General features: G+C 40.5%; 1 protein-coding gene across 2 annotated transcripts in view; it reads right to left on the bottom strand.

Moving 5' to 3' along the window:
* ST8SIA1 (ST8 alpha-N-acetyl-neuraminide alpha-2,8-sialyltransferase 1) overlaps window positions 1-21,856 on the bottom strand; it is a 163,707-nt gene that overhangs the window by 61,712 nt on the left and 80,139 nt on the right. For both annotated transcript variants that reach the window (XM_022577758.3, XM_089920380.1), the window contains exons 3-4: window positions 10,016-10,125; window positions 3,455-3,547 (exon numbers count right to left, since the gene is read on the bottom strand). In XM_022577758.3, coding sequence (XP_022433466.1) covers window positions 3,455-3,547; window positions 10,016-10,125 — 203 coding nt within the window. The remainder of the gene's footprint in view (window positions 1-3,454; window positions 3,548-10,015; window positions 10,126-21,856) is intronic.

Genomic DNA, 21,856 nt, shown 5'->3' on the forward strand with positions numbered 1-21,856 from the left:
CGTTTTCACGAGCTTTTTAAAATCTTACCACCAACTCCACATATTCAGGTAGAAAAATAGACTCTTTTGTCCTTCAGTGTAATGTACTGAATGTCTCATTCCCCTCCAGGAATGGAAAAGTATTATACTATGGTTATGCAAGACATTACCAATGGGGTAAACTGGATGAAGAGTACAAAGGACCTTCCTGTACTTTTTTTTGTTTTGCAACTTCTTGTGAATCTGAAGTTATCTAAAAAAAATTTAAATAATCAAAGAAAAATATTTCTGTGTTTTCTTGACCTTTTGCTCATTCTCTTGAATCTGATATGAACCCTTGCCAACTTTAAAAATTGCACATTTTTATGATTTCCAGAACCCCAATCCACTTAATTGAATTAAAGAGACATCATCATCATTGTTGATTTTCTGACATCTTCCTGATCAGACCCCCAAGCCCTCTCACAAAAACCCACAAAAATCCCAAGACTGAGTGAGAGTCAATAACTAAACTGTAAAAGAGAAATGTTTTGTTTTCTTATTCTTCCCAACTCCTTGCTATGCTACATTAGTTTATGTCAGCAAACAAATCACACTAAAAATTAAATATAGAGCACTGATTTTTGGTCATTCATTTAAGTTATTCAATACTAACTCACAAATTTGACTGACAGTTTTGGTTTTCAGTGACATTTTTTAAACTAACTGTTTATTATGAAAGTAATATACCTATAAAACTATATTCACTGACAGCAAAAAGGCTTACCATACAAAAATGAACAGAAAACTAAAGTACAAATTTTGGAAAATGTCAAATCATATATGTAGCATTAAGTCCAAAACATAGGAAGAATAATCTGAATATAGAAAGAACAAAAGTACAAAACTTTTAAGTCCATTTATACAGTCTTGACGAAACCTAAGAGGATATTATATCCATAAAAAATATGCTGCTATGAGAAAAATAATTTAGCTCACAAAAAATAAAAATACAATTAAGAAGTGGAAATGGTAGACTACATAGCAGAATGAACACAACTAAAATACGATTTACTGAGCTGAAAGGGGTTATTCTTGGGACACAACACACATATACACACACAAAGCGACATGGTACAAGGAAAGAGTTAGAAATATCTAGTAGTTCTAATATCCACTTAATAGGAGGACTAGAAAGAGAGAGCAAATATAATGAAGAAGAGGAAATAATCAGGCATATAAGAGAGAGAATGTTCACAAAGATGAAAAGCAATACTAATGATAGCTAACGTTTATATAGTGCTTACAATATACCAGGCACTGTTCTAAGCATATATATAATTATAATATACATATATACACACACACATATTTACACATATATACATCTACATATATATGTAGTTTAATTCATTGTAAGTATGAATTAAACTAAGTATTATTATCCCTGCTTTACAGATGAGGAAACTGAAGGAGGAAGTGTTAAGTAACTCAGTCAAGCTCACACAGCTGTGAGTGGGCGAGCAGGAAGCGAAAACCAAGTCATCTTGCTTTAGAGGACAGACTCATAACCACTACACCTCCACGTCTTCCAACTCAAAAGACCTCTCATTAATGTGCCAAGCAACATTAATGAAAAAAGAGACCCACTCTGAGATACATCTTGGTAAACTTTCTGAATTCAAATGGTAAAAAGAAATGTATAAGTTTTAGTGGAGGAAGGAAAGAAAGATTTCCCTCAAACAAAGAAATGAATAAATTTCCATTAGATTTTTGGTTGGCAACTCTGGGTGCCAGAAGATAATGAAACAATATCTTCAAAGTTCTGAAGAATATATTGAATATCTGAAAAAAGTGTACCTCGTGTTAGTTATAGTTATTCACAAACGGTGAGGTTTGGGGTGATTCTTTTTGTTACCATCTTCTTTGTATTTTTCTCTCTTAATTTCTTATAACGAACATATATTTTTGTGGAAAAACATTAAGATCAGTGTTATAAAAATAAAGATAGTCACATGGATTAAATTCCTTAAGTATGAAGGATGAAACTATAAATGCACTAAAAATATACAGGATAATATTTTCTCAGTGGAGGAGATGTGGGTAAGGAAGACTGTCTAAAGATAGTTTTTTTTTTTTTAAAAAAAGGAAAAGACTAACAAGTTTCATTGTATAAAAATGTTGAGTTCTGATAGGACAGATGTTAAACAGACTAGAAGAAAATATTTGCTCCATATATAGCAAACAAAGACTTAATATCTATACAGTTCTTATAAATCAACAGGAAAATAGTTTGTAAAAAGAAAAAAGTATGAAATGAGCAAAGAATGCAAACAGGCAATTCACAGAAGAAAAAATACTAATAGTCAATACCCACTCAGCCCTTCTTATATTAAAAAAAAATATTAAGTAAAAAATAATGTATCATTTTTAACTCAGCAAACTGACAAAAATTTAAAAGATGAACAGCACATAATGTTTTCAGTATTGGAAAACAGGCAGTCTGATCCATGACCGAAGAGGAAGTAAATGGTACATTTTGGAAGTGTAATTTCACAGTATCTGTCAAATTAAAAATTGGTTGCGTTTCCCAACATCTATTTTATGGGAATATACTTACTTATGAACCAAAACAAGTAGTGTAGCATTGTTTATCAAGTGACACACAAGTGCTGTTCACTCGGATAAGACTTCCTTAGGTGGCAAATGCCTGAGCTTAGAATATCTGGGTATTTCACTATTAACTGCTAGTGTACATGGGAGAGCATAGGGCAATGTTCGACTCTTCTTTTCACAGAGATTGAGTCACTCTCTATGATGAACAGTCCTTGGATAAACAGCTCCTTGGATAAACAGCTCACAGCAAACAGTCCTTGGATAAACAGCTCACAGCTTACCGCTAGAAACCGACGACCCCCAGAAGCTCCCACAGCAGCTGCCAAGATTTCTGGAATCGATACTAGAGTAAGAATTTTCCATCTGCTTTCCCAAATCTGACGGAATATCATGTGACGTACTATATTGTAACATCATATAATCACACATTCTTGTACATTCCCACAATATTGCTACTTTCATGCGTGCATATGCAGTAAAGTGGTCACTTCTCTGTTTTTACTCTTTAATAAAGTTGATATGACTTCCGTTCACCAATCAGTGCCAATCAATGAGTTGGGACTGAAGCCAACAAATTGGAAAGTAGTAGTAATGAGTAAGCACGATATAATATTACTTCTGTGAGCAAAATGATGGATTCACATGTTATTTTTACCATCTCTAAAGGCAAGAAACGGAATCCCAGAGGAAGCATGAAATAGTGTTTGGATTCCCATAATCCTGTCTAGTTTATTTACAATTCCCTCCTTCATCCTTCCTGCCTGTCCAGATGGTTTTCTTCTTTGTTTCCCAAACTGAATTATGTTCACTGCCTTTACGATGTTAAATATTTCGAAAGCCTTCCTTTTAATTCCTCACAAACAGAAGTCATAAACTTTACCTTTGCCGAATTATGCTGGGGTTAGCCGTCACTAAATGACTTTTGGATCCAACATCCTTAGTGTATTCACTTGACAAAGGAGGAAGATTGCATCTGGAGAAACAAGAACAAGCAGTTCAGAATGATTTACATACTTTTAAATCAGGTCAATTATCATGGCAAATAGGAATTTTACTAAGTCTAGCTCAATTCACAAATAACTGTTTTTATCACCTCTCCCTTTTAATAGACATTAGATGACTAACTCTTAGCGTCTTCAAAATGCTGTCATAAAAACTATTTCTGTTTTAGAAGAAAGAAAATGTCAGCTAGAGAGGTAAGGGATTTAGTAAAGGAAAGAGATATAACTAAAATGAATTTATTCCATTCAAAATATTTTTGAGGTGATAAGTCAGGGTATATATGAAATTAGTGCTCAGGAGGGTGTAGTCTCCTAGAAGACACAGGACCTACAGTGTTCTCTGTGGATACCAACAAACTTCAAGAGAAAAGGAAGAATTGTATTTGCTTGTGTTTTTCATTCTTTTCCCAAATTCTAAATTATAATAGTACATTCAAGGCAAACTCTGCCACCTAAATCGATGCATGTGCGACTTCTGGGTACATGACCAACGTATGGTTGCCTACTGGTGAAGACAAAATAATCTGTCATTTAACGAAATGCAATGATTCTCCACCATCCCAGTCTAGGCAAGGGAAGAGTACAGGTGACAGAAATAGCTCCTCCTCCCTCATACACACACACACACACACACACACACACACACACACACACAACACAGCCCTGGGTGCTCTCTTCTACCGCAACATCTTATGAGTGCTTACAACGGAAAATATTGCAACTGCAAATCCAAATCCCATGGCTTTCTGCCAGTGAGACATTAACCAAGTTGTCAACTGCCTCAGTTTCCCCATTACACAAAATGAGGATAATGGCTTTTCCTCTCCAATAAGGTGGTTGCAAGGATTAAAGTAAGAAATGTATAAAAAGTCCCTACCTTGATGCCTCATACATAGTAAAAGCTCAAATATATCACATATCAGAAATATCATATAAATATAACTAAATATATATCTATTACTTCTGACCATCCCAAATGAGTCTATAGCTTCCATTAGATTTTCTTTTATTACTGAGTCCTAAGTGCTCCTGTCCACCCATGTCTTGACTCCACAGCAGGGCACCTCTAAGTTTTTCTTACTTCAGCAAACCAAAGCATCGTTTTTTTGCCGGTAGACATCTTACAAATATTAAGGTCTCGGCCATTCCCCAACTATTAAAATTTCCCTACAAATTTCCCCCAGGACATGGACTTGTCTGAGCACCAACTCAGCTGATCAGCACAAGTTCCTTGATGTCGTCTCATATTTACCCTGTATTTGACTCCTACCACATCAGGGCATCCCAGGCAGAAACTTGTCTCAGTTAATTTGGAATCTTCCTTCCACCTGTTCTTTGGTAACAAGATTCTGGTTCTTCTGGCAGCTCCCCACAGATTAATGTCAGCCAGTTGAGTGCCCATTGGGAACAAACACAACAGGCATGGTGGGGAGCCTGGGGGAAGCCAAGTCACAGAGCCTACTTAAGGCATCTCTAGTCTAGTGGTCGCACCATATCCCAAGAGGTTTCCGAAGACCATGTCGGGGAGCGAGCTTATTAACCGCCAGGCTCACCCGGCCATGGTGCTGACTGTGCTCTTGTGATTTAACTGATCTTCGCAAAGATGGAAAGGACTCCCAGGATAAAACACAGACTAGAATTTGGGCATCTGTCTCTCTTTTCTTTTTGATGAATGTAATTTTTTTTTTAAGTTTTTATTGGAGTCTAGTTGATTTACAATGTTGTGTTAGTTTCAGGTGTACAGCAAAGTGAATCAGTTATACACACACACACACACACACATATATAAATATCCATATATATATATATATATATATACATCTCCATTCTTTTTCAGATTCTTTTCCCATATAGGTTATTACAGAACATTGAGTAGAGTTCCCTGTGCTATACAGTAGGTCCTTGTCAGTTACCTATTTTTTTTTTTTTTTTTTTGGTACGCGGGCCTCTCACTGTTGTGGCCTCTCCCGTTGCGGAGCACAGGCTCCGGACGCGCAGGCTCAGCGGCCATGGCTCACGGGTCTAGCCGCTCTGCGGCATGTGGGATCTTCCCAGACCGGGGCACGAACCCGTGTCCCCTGCATCGGCAGGTGGACTCTCAACCACTGCGCCACCAGGGAAGCCCTAGTTATCTATTTATATATTGCAGTGTGTATATGTTAATCCCAATCTCCTAATTTATCACTTCCCCTTTGATCCTGATGGCCCTTCATAACATTTGAGAATCAACCACATTATATTAAACCTGTAAACTCTGAATATTGCCGGAAAGTGCAGTTAACCTGCTTTGTCATCGTTAAATGAAACTAGTCGGTATTCCTGAAAAAATACTTTTTCTGTGCATTCCTCATAGATTGACCCATGGCTCATATGTCTGGGTCCACTTCAAACCTCCTATCACAAAGCAAAAGCTCAGAGAAACACTTCCAGACACTAAGTGCCAAATCCTGCAATAAAGGGAAATGCTTAAAACAATAAAGATAATATTTTATACATTCATTTCTGGAAAATAATGACACTGTGTTCTGGTGTAAATGTCTGTTCTTCTGGGTAAACTTTCTCTTCAAGTCCAAATTTCTATGATACTTCCCTGTAGCTCTTCTCTTTGAAAAAAAGCACACTATAATTCTAGCTCCGCAACTCCTAAATTGATAATTACATAGATTTACATAAAAGGCACATTTAATACAGTCAAACTGTTTCCAATTAGGCATATTGTGTAAAAGTGTTTCAAACTCTGCATTATCGCTTGTTGGCTCAATGAACAGATATTAATGGCTGAAATGTCTTAATAACTATACTCGTGATCCTAGAAGATATGATCACAGAATTGATGAGGAATGAATATTCTTTGAAGTGGGGGGTGGAGGTGGGTGGGTGAGGTGGGTCTGGAGAGGAATCTTTAAATAGAATAAATTCTAAACTTCCTTTTTAAGTTGTATGTACACTTAAATATGTAAAACACATATAATTGAGAATAATTCAAAGGCACCAAAATTATGTTGTCCTCACTCATATTCCTGAGCCACCCAATTCCTCTCCAGAACACAATCAGTTATCTCTGTCTTGCACAACTCCCAGATACATTTTATTCAACAATTTTATTTTTTAAAGTATTGCTTTTGGTTACAGAGCAAATGTTTACTTTGAAAAACGGGGAGTTGACTTCTAGCATTAGAAGACGTATTTGAAAACGTCCAAGCAAAGGAAATTATGGCATTGTTATATCCTAATTCTGGAAAACATCTTGAACTGTAACTGGGTATACCACTGTGTACAGGTAAGGCTGTTTTGGGATCTCATCTTTCAATGTAACTGTCCATGTACCCTATAGTCCAGGAACATACTATGTGCTTTCCAATCACATTTACTCACTAAATGTTTAATTTTGAACATATGATATTACCTCAATTTCCTCAGGGTGCCCCCAAAATGTGTATTAAGCAACCGTGCATAAATAGATACATAAATGGTCAAATAAGAATACTTTATAAACAATTTGTCAACATTTAATTACTCCCACATTGTAAACTATTAATAAGGCTTTTTAAAAATTCAAAGGTGTTATGATAATGGCGCCATTCTTGAAACTGAATCAAAGGCACACGCACATCTAGTTTCGATGCTGCCTTCTTTGAATTTTTTTCAGCCCTCACCTCCCTCATCATTCCATGAACATCCGTTTAATCCTGTGCTGTGCACCCCAATCACAAGGACTCATTAATTCTGCACTTGAATATATCAGTATTGATTGTATACGACACAAATGTAGTCCTGCTTATTTGTAATAAATAATATAGGTAACCCCCTAAGATGCTTAGGCCTGATCTCGTGCACATTAAGTTTAAAAGATCCATCTTCCTAAATGTAGTGACAAACACACGCCCACTCAGGAATACTAAAGAAATACATTTATTGTACTAATGCCTCCTTCCACATTGCACTCAGACCTCTTGGAATCACTTAACTTTCCTGAGTCTGTGAGTATAATATTTCCACTCTTTCTTCCTTACATAGTTTCTGGAAAAAGCAGATCAACTTATACTCGGGGGCAATATGAAAATTTAAACTAGACTACGTGAATGTGTTACAGTGGTGTGATAGTCACATCATCACAGAATCAGCGTTTCTACAGTGGAAAGGCTTGTGGTATTGTCTGCAGCCACCTCCTCACGTAGATTAGACGGCTGAGCTGCAGCAAAGGTACAACGGTGCACTGCGGGTCACATAGTGAGTCTGCAGCAAGGGCTGGTCCTCCAACCTCCCTGTTTTCTTTGCTGGCCCTTCAGCCTCCACCTAACACCAATGTATTAGTGGGGGTACCTCTGCTCTTCAGGTAACTGTCCCCACTTCTACAGCTTAAATTCCATCTCACTGCACTCTCCCCATGGCTCACAACCCTGTGGCAGCATTTGGTGTCCTTCCTACATTAGAGCTTGGACAGGGTGGCCTGTGTCCAGAATGGAATGGAGAGAGGGCTCTGCCCAGATGCCACTTCCCCTCAGAAGGTCCCCACTCACTCACCATCTGCTCCTGAATCACCCCAGTCACAGCACTGGCACATCTCCAGGTTTTAAGTCCATGAGGGGAATTGTTCAACATACCATTCCCAACCCCAGTGAAGACCCGATACAAAGTAGGTGCTCACCAAACTGACGTCGACTTGAATTAAGAGAACTACATTTTTATTGTCTCCATGTTTCTATGGTTTGTATGTATCACAAAAAATAAGAATGGCAATGGAGAGGAAAACAGAGTCTTACACTGGAAAAACTAGGGCAGGGCAACTCCATAAAGGAAAGAGAGACAGAAGAGGACCCCACTCCCACTCCGCAGCAGGCTTCACCAGTGAGATAAAGTCTTTCAAGGAGCCCAACCCTTGCTCTCTGAGAGGGAACTTGACCCTCCCCTGAGTACACAGCTTCCTTGAAACACTCTCAGACAGGCTTTACTCTCCCCTACTCCACTTAGCTCAGAGCCCAGAGGTGGTTCAGTGTTCTCTCAGCTAACTTTTGCTACTTCTAGACCATTATCTATTTATCCTTAAAAATGAACACAAAACACAACCGCCACCCCCCTTCAGCTTTCTGCCCTCTGTGTTGCTGGAGACCTCAGCCTTCCTGGCCCCAGAGCATTCTGGCCCCTGGTTCATAGTCATTTCCATTTCACTGAGACTTCGGGGCACACCTGAAAGACCCTCCCCAGAACAGCCTCCAGGTTCCTACACCTCTTCGGTAACAAATGTCCTTTTTTTTCTACAACACGTCTGTTCATCCCCCAGAGAAGGTGAAGTCACATTCTCCAGTGGGACATTCTTTGACATTAGCTCTCTTTTTCCCACCTTCTCTCATCTTTCCCGCCACCGCCCCCTCCAGCTCTGAAGAACCCCATCATTTGGTCCCACTGGCCCCCTTCCTTTCTCCTTCACACCTCTCAGGGCCCACTTCCCATCCAGCCGAGACTTCAATGTGTGTCACTTCACACTCTCTCTAGCCAGGACCCTCCATGCTGTCCCTTCCCACCCTTCTCTCCTCTCCACCAGACAATCCCAAGCCTGTGACTATCCAATCACTCACTATATTCCCTGCTGGTCAAAACTACCCAACGGCGCGGGTTGGCGCCATTTCAGTGTCATGGTCTCTACTCTTGGCTGGATGTGTCCTAGCAGCTCCTTTACACACCCCTGCAGGATCACGTCACCACTCTGCTCAGTCTCCTTGCCAAGCTTCCTCTTTGCTCGAAATGTAATCCCCCTCCTTCCTCCCAGTTTTCTTAGTGCTGCCCAGATCCAACCCCTCTTCAAATCCTACTCACTACTTCCAAATGCTTTTGTGAAAAACAAAGCAGCAGAGGGCGTAGAATGAAATGAATTAATGAAAATGTTTATTCATAGAGAGTTCGTCTTAAGCACAAGTCTTAAAGTTGGAGTCATCCAACTGTATCGTCTACAATTGAATGAGTGGGGCTTCCCTGGTGGCGCAGTGGTTGAGAGTCCGCCTGCCGATGCAGGGGACACGGGTTCGTGCCCCGGTCCGGGAGGATCCCGCATGCCGCGGAGCGGCTGGGCCCATGAGCCATGGCCGCTGAGCCTGCGCGTCCGGAGCCTGTGCTCCGCAACGGGAGAGGCCACAACAGTGAGAGGCCCGCGTACCGCAAAAAAATAAATAAATAAAAAATAAAATAAAATTGAATGAGTGTTTCCACTCTGGGGGTCTCCCCACGACCTCTGAAGCTCTCCCAGCTTTGCACTTTCTTGGGGCCCGTTCCCTGGCTCCCCTGGCCTATCTCCTCAACTCACTTCTATGTGAACTTGAAGGGACGGCTGAAGAGCAGCTACCGCTGATTCATCACCAGTGACTGGTTTCCAAAGGCCCCGGGGCTGGCAGGAGGGGTGGGGGAGAAGAGAGGAGGCAGAAGCCGCGCTGTGGGAGCTCTCTTACCGCATGACAAAATTTGCTTCATCTATTTGACGGCCACAGTCACTCTTCTTCAGAATCCCACCATTTCCCACCACCGCGCATTTCTTCAAGGGCAGCTGGAATGGGGTTGCCTAGCAACAGAAAACAAGGCGGGTTTTCACTGCAGAGAACACACAACCACTCACAAAATCGTTGTTTACAGCAGACCCGGCCAGAGAATTTGGCTGAAGACGGGGCAGAGGGAAAAGAGCATGTAGAAAGAAAGACGCCAGAAAGTTTGCAAGGAACAAACGAGCCTATTCCTTTGAAATAAACGGGTTTTTTTCAGCTCCCTGAAGTGTATTTCAATATAACATTTTTTGGTATCAAACTGGCCGTGCACATAGTGGGGAGTGACTGCTAAAGAAAATGGAAAAATCCCCACTAAACATTCTTAGGATTCTTTTTAAAGGCATTAAGCTGGGAACGAACTCAAATGAATTCTATTCCCCTATTTGGATGCAATTTCATTCATTCATACAATCATTCATTCACTCAACGTTGCTGGTGTTTCCTATGCTAATTTGGGGGATAAACGCGAAGACAGAGAAACCACAGGTCTCAGAATTCACAGTTTGGGACGCGAGGAGAGTGTGAGCACGGAAACTTATGTAACAGACCCTACTGTAATGCTGAACTTGTCGTAGAAGAGGTATGTTTCACACGCTGTGGAGAATCCAGAGAGGGGCAAGAAGACACGCCCGTCAAGCTGATTCAGGGAACGCTTTCTTACTCGAGATGGATCTGTAAGGATGAGTAAGATTTTGCCAGGCAGAGAGAGCAGCATAAACAGAGGCACAGAAGTACGCTGAGAGCAAACGCTGTGTTTATGAGCACATGAACACTCTGGGCGGGTCTGTCTAGAACTTAGGAGGCACTAAGGGACAAGTGACTTGTGTCCATCCAGACAGTATATGACTTTCTGCAGACAGTGAACTGGACTGCAAAGAAAATGTTCCGTGTACCTGAACGTTCCCTGAGGTGCTATTTATAGTACCAGGGAATATCAAAACCCAGCACTAGCCCCTGGAAGTGAAATGCGACATTCGGTCTCTTTTAGCTGGGTCAGCAAGAACCACCAGACACGGCATTTCCTGCTTGCTGAAACCGAGCACAGCGGTTGGTGTTCTCTGGGGGAACACCTTACATCTGCATAACTGGGACATACAATAACCATGCCGATATTAAGTCAGCCATCCTTGATGAATCTGAAGGGCATAATATGGATTACACCAAAAGAATAAAGGAATACCCGAAGATATGCACATAAATTAATTAAAGCAGAAAAATGAAATTCCAGGGGTGTGAGTGATCACTGGTAGGTGAGGGGCACTCACTGTAGCACAAGAAGGGAATTTCACTTCCTTGATTTCTATTTTGTAAAAGGACTAGCCAGAGCTATGACAATATAGCTGATGAAGATACAGTACTGAAACTGTAGCGTCTAAGCATTTGCAGATGGGAGAGACTTCCCTTCATAACACTACAGCAGAGGCTGTCCAGTGACCTCCAGATCAGGATACAGAGAGGAGTGTCAAGCAAAGGCCAGCACCCCAACACGCCCAGGATAAGCCAGGATGACCCGTGGCATTTTTCTCAGTCACTCCTGGGAGGCAGGTTTGAAATCAACAAACACATGGGCTACATCTGTAATTTTTTAGATGTAGATTTAAGTCTTTATGCTCAAATTAACTGTTCTTTTATTCCACGAGTATTTATTAAACACCTACTATGTCCCAGGCACTGTCCTGGGTGACAGGGACATAATAATCCCTGTTCACAAGGAGCTTACATCCTAGCGGGGAAATGGATGGTAAATAAGACAAATGAGTAAATAAACAGAGTATCAGATGGTGACATGGGCTGTGGAGAGAAAGAAAATCATTGGCATGAGAAGATGAGGAAATACTTTTGAAGAGGACTTGCCATTGAAATAGGGTGGTCAGGAGACAGGGAAGCAAATCCCTGAAGGACAGGGGGTAGTGAACCTTACAGGTACCTGTGGGAACCACCGGGAGGGGACACTCCTGGGGTGTGAAATGAAGAGGAAAGAGCCCAGTGTGTCTGGAGATGAGTAAGCAAGGGACAGAGGAGGAGGGGAGATTAGAGACTTACCCGGTAGGAAGGTTGGGGAAGAAATTCTGTAGAGCTTTGGAGGGTACTGTAAAGACTTTGGGCTTTATTATGAGATAAGAATCAAGTTAAGGTAGGGTGAGCAAAGGAGTGACGCTATAACCTGTTTTGGAACAATCACTCTGCTGCTGTGTGAACAGGCTGTAAGATGTCATGCACAGAAAGAAGGAGACCAGTCTCCTGAAACAGCAAACTAGAGATCTCGGTGGCCTGGGCTAGAATGAGAGCAGTGGGGGTGGTCAGAAGTAATCAGATTCTGGAGATGTTTTGGAGGAAGAGCTGACCGGATTTGCTGATGCAATGGAAATAGGATAAGAGAAAAAGAGAGGAATCAAGAACGATGCCAAAGTCTGGGGCTTGGACAACTGTGAAGACGGACTTGCCATTTACTGAGACATGGAAGATGACAGAGAAGCAGGTTTTGGTGGGGGGGTGGGATAATTTGCAGTTCAATTTTAAATATGTCAAGTGTGAGATCCCCATTAGACATTTAAGTGGCAATGTCAAGCAGGCAGCTGAATATATGAGAATACAGTCGGGGAACTGGTCTCTCCTGGAGACAGAAAGATGGAGGTGATCAGCATATAGGAGGTATTTAAAACCAGGGGACTAGCTGGTGAATGAGTGTAGACAGGAAAGAGAGGAGGTCTAAGAACTGAATCCTGGGAGGCTCCAACAAGAAGTCAGGAGACTGATGAGAAATCGGTAAAGGAGACAGAAGGAGTGGAATGGGAGAGAAAAACAGGAAAGTAGAGTATCTTGCAAGCAAAGTTTTAAAAAAAATATCTCAAGATACTCAAGAAGGATGGTGAAAAACTGCAGCAAATTCTATTGATAGATTGCGTAAGGTAAGTGCGGAAAATTGCCACGGGATTTTGCAACATGGAGGTCACTGGTAACCTTCCTCAGGACAGACCTGTTTCAGGAGTGAGGATGGAAGCCTGATCTGAGTTCAGTGAGTTATACGACTATCTGTATACAGTTTATGTCAGAAGTGTGGGCTCACTCATGCTCTACTAATATTTAGTTTGCTTTGTAAAAGCCAACTTAACCCCCGCTCATTGTTGTTAAAGGAAAGCCCCTGGACCACATCGACTGACAATACCAGTTTTCCAAGCAAGAATCTGGGCACAGAACAAGCAGAGCTGGGAAGTGGCAGCAGCAGTAGCAGCATAAACCTGGGTACAAATACTACCTCCTAACTTCCAGATTGTGGGACCCGTGGGCGTTCCACTTCCTGTCTCTAAAGAGGGATAATGCTGCACAGGACTATGTGAGATTATATGAGATGATGTACATAAAGCATCTCACTGAGCCACTAGCATGGTGGTCCTCCCATTATCCTTCCCCTCTTCTTTCATCTCTTTCCTCCTTCTAGCAGAGTCCACTGATTTTTTCAAGCCACAAAATCCTTAGATTCCATGGGTTTGGGAGTAACATGGTAAAATAGTGATTTATCACACTCTATCTTAACAACTGGAATAATTTTATTAGCAGAAAATTTACCTACTTTATATGGTATTTACCTGTTCTTACATTATATATACATATATGTCATATACAACATATATGTATATATATGTTTTATACACACACACACGCACACACACACACACACCCCCCATTACACTTTTTTAAGCCTTTGAACAAAAGCTCAGTTGAGGAGGAAGCCATTTCTGACTTTGTGCTGGTAATATTTGCTTATTTCCTCTTCATTTGGTCAATGCTAGCCCTCACACAAGCAACTTCATTTCAATAACTGTTTCTCTGGTATCTGGGTGCATTCTTCTGGGCATTGGTAACATGCCAGTGAACAAAGGAGCTCACCAAAGTTTTACAGAGAAGAAACTTAATTGAGAAAATACTGCGGAATTTTTTTTAACTAATTGAGATAATACTATCATTATTCTATTCTAGGCACAAAATATTTTAATTTGGCAATGGTCGATGCTTACCAGAATGATCCGTGAACAAGGCATCCTCCTTTTGGTGTATATTACATAGAAAGAATTTTGGTCATCCATTTCCACAGAAATATTATGATTCTGTCAAGGAGTATTTTTATTAAGGCACTAACTGCATCCTTTCTTTTCAAAGGTATCTCCTTGCACCCATGTAAGAAAATATCTACTGGGTCTTAGAATATAGTACTATACTATAACACTCTTCCTGCTAACCTTAAAAAATACTAGTCTAAATGAAAGGATGGATTAGGCAGATTGACTACAGCCATGGTCTCAAAATATTGCTTGACCACCAATTCACCTTATAAATCATCGTCCAAGTTTTTTCACCTATCATTGTTCCATCTATTAATGGCCATCTTCTTAATGACTCTATTATATTAACCATCTGGATTCAGATTATGGTTTACCAGGCCCTGCAAACTCTCAGTGCCTCACTGGAAGTCAGGCATGATAATAACTATCCCATCTGTCTCCCAGTATGATTATGAGAATTAAAATCAGCTGAGGTGTTGAACATTATCAGAAAACTCTGAAGTCCCATATAAATATATGAGACTAGTACATTATTAAATACTAAAAGAATTAAATTATCTGGGGGAAAATTATCATTACACTGCTAAAGCACTACTATTACATATAGTTTACCTTTGTGTGAGATACTTGCAATTTCAAAGGTTTACATAGATTTTGAACAAAATATTTTCTAATCACTGGCCCTTAGAGGGTATATCTACTACTCTGATCAATCAATGCATTTTTAAACGCACATTTTTATATGAATCAATCCAAGTATCATATCTTTTTTGCTCACTGTTCTATATGCAAACTAAGAACAGATGAGATAATCAACAATTTGTTCAATAATTATTTAATTTGCAGATTTCTATTGAGCATCCAATCTGTCTTAATCTTAAGCAGTGTCTGACCTAAAGGCGTTTTCTTAATGTTATAATGGATATATTATTCGTTTATTTATTTTTAAAATTTATTGACATAGAGTTGATTTACAATATTGTGTTAATTTCTGCTGTACAGCAAAATGATTCAGTTATACACATATATACATTCTTTTTTTATATTCTGTTCCATTGTGGTTTACCATGGGATACTGAATATAGTTCCCTATGCTATACAGTAGGGCTTTGTTCTTTATTCATTCTGTATATAAGAGTTTGCATCTGCTAATCCCAAACTCCCAATCCATCCTTTCCCCACCCCCTTCCCACTTGGCAACCACAAGTCTGTTCTCTATGTCTGTGAGTCTGTTTCTGCTTTTGTTTTGAATTTTATTTTTTTATAAGGAGGCTCTTATTAGTTATCCATTTTATACATATTAGTGTATGTATGTCAATCCCAATCTCCCAATTCATCCCACCACCACCCCCCGCCCTGCTTTCCCCCCTTGGTGTTCATACGTTTGTTCTCTACATCTGTGTCTCTATTTCTGCCCTGCAAACCGGTTCATCTCTACCATTTTTCTAGATTCCACATATATGTGTTAATATACGATATTTGTTTTTCTCTTTCTGACTTACTTCACTCTGTATGGCAGAGTCTAGGTCCATCCACGTCTCTACAAATGACCCAGTTTCGTTCCTTCTTATGGCTGAGTAATATTCCATTGTATATATGTACCACAAGTTCTTTATCCATTCATCTGTCGATGGGCATTTAGGCTGCTTCCATCACCTGGCTATTGTAAACAGTGCTGCAATGAACATTGGGGTGCATGTGTCTTTTTGAATTATGGTTTTCTCTGGGTATATGCCCAGTAGTGGGACAGCTGGGTCATATGGTAATTCTATTTTTAGTTTTTTAAGGAACCTCCACACTGTTCTCCATAGTGGCTGTATCAATTTATATTCCCACCAGTAGTGCCAGAGGGTTCTCTTTTCTCCACACCCTCTCCAGCACTTGTTGTTTGTAGATTTTCTGATGATGCCCATGAGTCTGTTTCTGTTTTGTAGATAAGTTCATTTGTGTCATATTTTAGATTCCACATAAAGTGATATCATGTATGTGCCTTTGTCTGACTTACTTCTCTCAGTATGATAATTCTCTAGGTCCATCCATGTTGCTGCAAATGGCATTATTTCATTCTTTTTTATGGCTGAGTGGTATTCCATTCTATATATACACCACATCTTCTTTACCTATTCATCTGTTAATGGACATTTAGGTTGTTTCCATATCTTGGCTATTGTGAATAGTGCTGCTGTGAATATAGGGCTGCATGTACCTTTTTTAAGTTTTGTCCAGATATATGCCCAAGAGTGGGATTGCTGGATCATATGGCAACTCTATTTTTAGTTTTTTGAGGAACGTCCATACTGTTTTCCATAGTGGCTGCACCAATTTACATTCCCACCAACAGTGTAGGAGGGTTCCCTTTTCTCCACACCCTCTCCAGCATTTGTTATTTGTAGACTTTTTTATGATGGCCATTCTGACTGGTGTGAGGTGATACCTCACTGTAGTTTTGATTTGCCTTTCTCTAATACAGTAAGTCCCCTACATACGAACCTTCAAGTTGCGAACTTTCAAAGATGCGAACATGCGTTCGCACGTCCAATCACATAAGTTAGTTCACGTGTCTGGTGTACCTTGTCATGTACGTGCATCCTTTACAAGTGGTTGTGCTTTTGTGTATTTACTGTACTGTACTGTATAGAGTACAATAGTAGAGTATCTTTATTTCAAGCCCAGGATGTCTGGCAGCAAGCGTAAAAGCAGCGGTGATGTAGCTGGTGCTGCTAAGAGCACCAAGAGATAACGATGGAAACAGAAGTGAAAATAATTGAGAGAGTAGAGTGACAAGAGGAAGAAGAAGTAACTGAAGAACCGAAGAGATTCACGATGCAGGAAATGGCAAGGGGATTTTCTTTATTTGAGGAGGCACTGTTAGTATTTGAAGCACAGGACCGGAACGTAGAATGGTACGCGAAGGTTGCAGCAGCTGTTCAGAATGCAATCCAGTGCTACCGTGTCATCTAGGACGAGAAAAAAACAGCTACTACCCAGACATCACTGGATCGTTTTTTCAAGAGGGTAGATAGAATTGAATCCAGCAAGGGACCAGACCCTGTGTCATCAACGTCAGGCGTGAGTGAAATTGCAGCCTGCCCTCCGTCTCCTGTTGCTGACGATCCTTCAGCTCTACCATCTCCCACATCCTCTCGCTCCTCCAGTCAGTAACGCTTCTTGCCTGTTCACTCGATGCCAGCCCGTATACCAGCTATTGTTCTGTACTGCTGTACTTTTCAAGGTACGGTACTGTAAGATTAAAAATGTTTTATTTTTCGTGTTTGTTTTTTATGTATTACTTGTGTGAAAAGTATTATAAACCTATTATAGTAGAGTACTACTTAGCTGATTGTGTTAGTTGGGTACCTAGGCTAACTTTATTGGACTTATGAACAAATTGGACTTACGAACGAGCTCTCAGAATGGAACTCGTTCGTAGGGGACTTACTGTAATTAGCGATGTTGAACATCTTTTCATGTGCCTCTTGGCCATCTGTATGTCTTCTCTGGAGAAATGTCTATTTAGGTCTTCTGCCATAATGGATATATAATCTCCAAACTTCAAGAACAAACATGAGACCCAGCACTCTCTAAACGTGAGCCGATTAACGAAGCCATTCAGAATCTTGCTTCTGAGACACCCTTACCCTTATTATGGTCCACAGCCTGCACTGCCTGTGCCTCTTCTTAAATAGCCCTGATGCCTGACTTCCCTTTTCATTCAACAATTATTTGTTGAGCCCTGATATGCGCCAGGAGCTGCTGTGGATGCTGGAAACGTACTGGTGAACAAAATAGACAGATACTCTGCTCCTGGAAGCAGGAAAAACAGAATTTAACAAATAGGAAAGTACAGAATGCTATAAGGTTAGGAAAACTCTCTCTGAGGAACTGACACTGGGACCTGAGATCTGAAGATTTTAGGCATAAGAAAGGTAGTTGAGATTTCAGCCTATTAGATCATCTTAGGAGGATTGAGGAAAAAAAGACAAAAATTAGAGTCTTTGATGTTTTATGGAACGAATGAAAGTGAAAAGACTTGTTACAGGTTGGAAGACTTTTTCAGAAACAAACTACAAATGCCAACTGTGAAAATATTCCTGGCTGAGAATATGCCTTGAAGAAGGCTATTAAAAACTGAAGAACTTAAACCCTGTTCTTTCTGTCTTATGTAAATAGCTCCAAAGCGTCCCAGAATGGCTCTCATAATTAAGTGAATAAAGACCTATTTACCAAGTCATTTCCAAAGCCAAACACCTCACTTCCTTTTCCTCTTCATGGGCAATCCACACAAGACAACAAAGTAGTAAGACCCAGTGACCTTGATCACATACTCATCTTCCATCACATAGACATAACTAGATGTCCTCAATGATAGTTACCTCTATGAGCGATTGAGTTAACCCCCGTCAATCTCTAATTCTTAGAGTTTGGGCTGGCCTTGCAGGGAGGGGAGGAAGGACAGGTGTGGGGGAAAAAGAAACGTGCGAACAATTTAGTAAATAAAGAACTGGATTAAACAAAGTTGTGGTAACTATTTTCACAGGAATACACAACATTTTAGTAACAGCACCTCTGATCACAAATTAGAAGTGCATAAGTCAGCAAGGGAGTGCTACACCTCTGGCTAGGGTCTGCGGCCCCTGTCCAGCAGGAGGACGTTTCAGAAGAAGAGACTTTCGGCCCTTTACCCCTTAAGAATAAGGGTGTAGGGCTTGCCTGGTGGCGCAGTGGTTGAGAGTCTGCCTGCCGATGCAGGGGACACGGGTTCGTGCCCCGGTCCGGGAGGATCCCACATGCCGCGGAGCGGCTGGGCCGGTGAGCCGTGGCCGCTAAACCTGCGCGTCTGGAGCCTGTGCTCCGCAACGGGAGAGGCCACAGCGGTGGGGGGCCCACGTACCGCAAAAAAAAAAAAAAAAAAAAAGAATAAGGGTGTAGAGTCTCTCAGGGGGGAATGAAACAGGCTGGGACCTGGGACCCTTTGCTGCAGTGCTGCAGAGCTTGTACCTGGACACACCTCTCCTCCAGCAACAAAATACAAAGAAACTGTATGGGACTAAAAATAACTGTGTACACGCCCAGTTGGGGCAAAATTATGGACAAAAAAGAGACCAAAAAACGCAACTGCCACTCCTGAAGAGCCTGGAGCAAAAGCAGAGTAGTGCGCATGCGCCCTGAACAAAACACCACAAAGGGGTGGGCAGACCACCGAAGCCGCCACTCCGGCCCAACCCCTGGACACACCCCTACCCTCACCCCATGTAAGCAACAAGCTCGGCCCCCCTTGGGGAAGAAAGCAAGCAAGGGAACCTGTTGTTTGCTCTCACTCCCCACCCTGCTGCAGCAGGGGCCCCAATAAAGCCTTGCCTGAAAAAACAAAGTTACAATATTCTTGGAGAGAGAGGGTATCTTTTAGGCATGTCTAACAATGTAAAAACTTAGCATCAGAACCAAAGGATAAAAAATGTTCTGCAGAATCACTGTAGGACAAAACTGGAGATTAGGGAGAAGGCTGTAATGTCCCTACATCCAGGTAATAAAAATAACTAACCTTAAATCTAGGTTTCTTGGGAGCACCAGGAAGCCAAAAAGTTTGAAATCCTGGAAGCGACCCACTTGGATTCTATCCACGGTGAAGCTCCACCAGATACAACCTAAGCCCCATAACAGATGAGAGGAGGCTCTAAGGTGTCCAGAATTAGGAGAACGGAGTAACAGACTGAATCAGATTAAGCAGACTAGTGGCCAATTAAATAACTTTAAGATCAAGAATTTCTGTAAGCAATGAATTTGTATTTTAAAATGCTCTCCTGCTTTTGAAGATGGTAACAAAAGACTCCATTGTTTTAAATTTAATACAGGATATATCAGATTATTACAACTCTCACCATACGTCACTAGTTCAATATGTTTCTCAGATGCACTGGGTGATTTTTGGACCTAACTTGTTCTAGATTCTTCTTCCTCTAGCTCCTTTCTATCATTCTGTTTCCACTGTACCCATAAACTACATTCCTCGCCTTCCTAATTTTATACTTGGGAGGAAGGGGAGAAATGCCATAAATATTGCTGAATAAACATGGTTTCATAAACTAAAAAAAAAGTGAGTCTGTCAAGCTAAATTTTGCTGGTTTTGTTACACATGTAACTTTATGCTGATACTTTAAGCTGGAAGAGTTGGCACTTCTATTTTCACGCTTCACAATCCAAAGGAAAAATCTTTGTCTTGCTCTGCTACTCCCTCCAGACTTCTCTTTTATAGGAAGGAGGAGTAAGTCTTCCTTGTCACGCAGTTTTCAAGCTAGAAAAATTACCAAACCTTTCAGTACTTAGAACACCATCAAGTGCCACGATTAAGAAGAGGAATCAATGTCAACGTTAGATGTGGGTCTCAAGTCCTAACAGAAAAGCAGGGATTTTGATTTGCAACCCTTTAGATAGGCCTGAAAGGCTGTCACTCTATGCCAGCTGCCATTAGTGATGAAGTCAAAACATATGCTCGCCCTTATTGATGAAAATATCAGGTTTTTGTCCATAAGAACATGAGCTCACACATCTAATTGCATCTAACCCATTCATTTCTATGTACCCTCACCCATGTATCCGCATGGACTCCCACACATAATTATGCTTCACCCACACACATAATTTAATTTCTCGCCCATATGTTAATTGTATCCTCAACCTAGGCATCTAAATACAACCCCCCTCCGCCTCACATCTAATTACAGCATCCCTCTTCTGAATGTAATTACACCATTCAGCCACCCATCTAATTATGCCCTCCTAGACTATTTAGTTGCACTGCCCTGCTCAAGGACCTAATTACATTCTAACCAGTGAATCAATGAAGCCCCCAGCCCTTCAACCATATTCTTCAGATGCACATCTCTTTATCTCTGTGTCCCACTTTATTATTTCAACTAAAGACTGGCAAGTTCCCACAAGCAAGTTCCTAGTAAGTATGGCGCCCAACAAAACAGGCAAAATAATGACAAGATGCAGCTGAATCAAAAGCAGCTTTGGTCCTTTCCAGTAAATGAGCTTTTTCCAATAGTTGCTTTTTTGGTTATTTAACCAGCCCCATTGGAAGTCCAAATTAAAATTTCAGATGGTTTCTTATTTTGCATGTTTAAGCATTTTTATGATGAAAATATCTAGCAATTAATTTATTTCAGAGACAAATGCTTCTCATTACAGATATTTAATTATTGAACCCTTTAAAAAGATATTACCCAAAACTTTACCTGGGGATATATATTTATAAATACTAACTACAGAATATTTGCACATCCCTACCACTCAAAAAAGGTTAACTGTTCTTCAATTATACAAAATGAATTTCCAGAAAGTTGCTGTTAAATCCGTATTCCCCATTCCACTAATAAAATTATGATTTTAAAAAAGATTAGTTCAGTATTAATAGTCTCTCTACATAGGACGCATCTCTGGAAATTGAATGATGTGAATATTTATATATTGGGTACTGTTTCCCTATTAAACTTTCTGACTCAATCCATTATAAAAAAAATAACACTTAAGCATTCCAAGGAATATTATGTATTTTTTCACATATCTATTATTCTGGACGTAACTTTTGGAAGCCAAAAATAAAACATCAGTTCAGACTGTAAGTACAAATCTGACTCCTTATTAGATCTGTTCCTTTTCCTGTGCTTAGTCATGCTGACTCTGCACC

Source organism: Delphinapterus leucas, chromosome 11 (genome assembly GCF_059928025.1).
Source record: "Delphinapterus leucas isolate spDelLeu-1000000601 "Yukka" chromosome 11, BTC_Dleu_Yukka2, whole genome shotgun sequence".
Classification (NCBI taxonomy): Eukaryota; Metazoa; Chordata; class Mammalia; order Artiodactyla; family Monodontidae; genus Delphinapterus; species Delphinapterus leucas.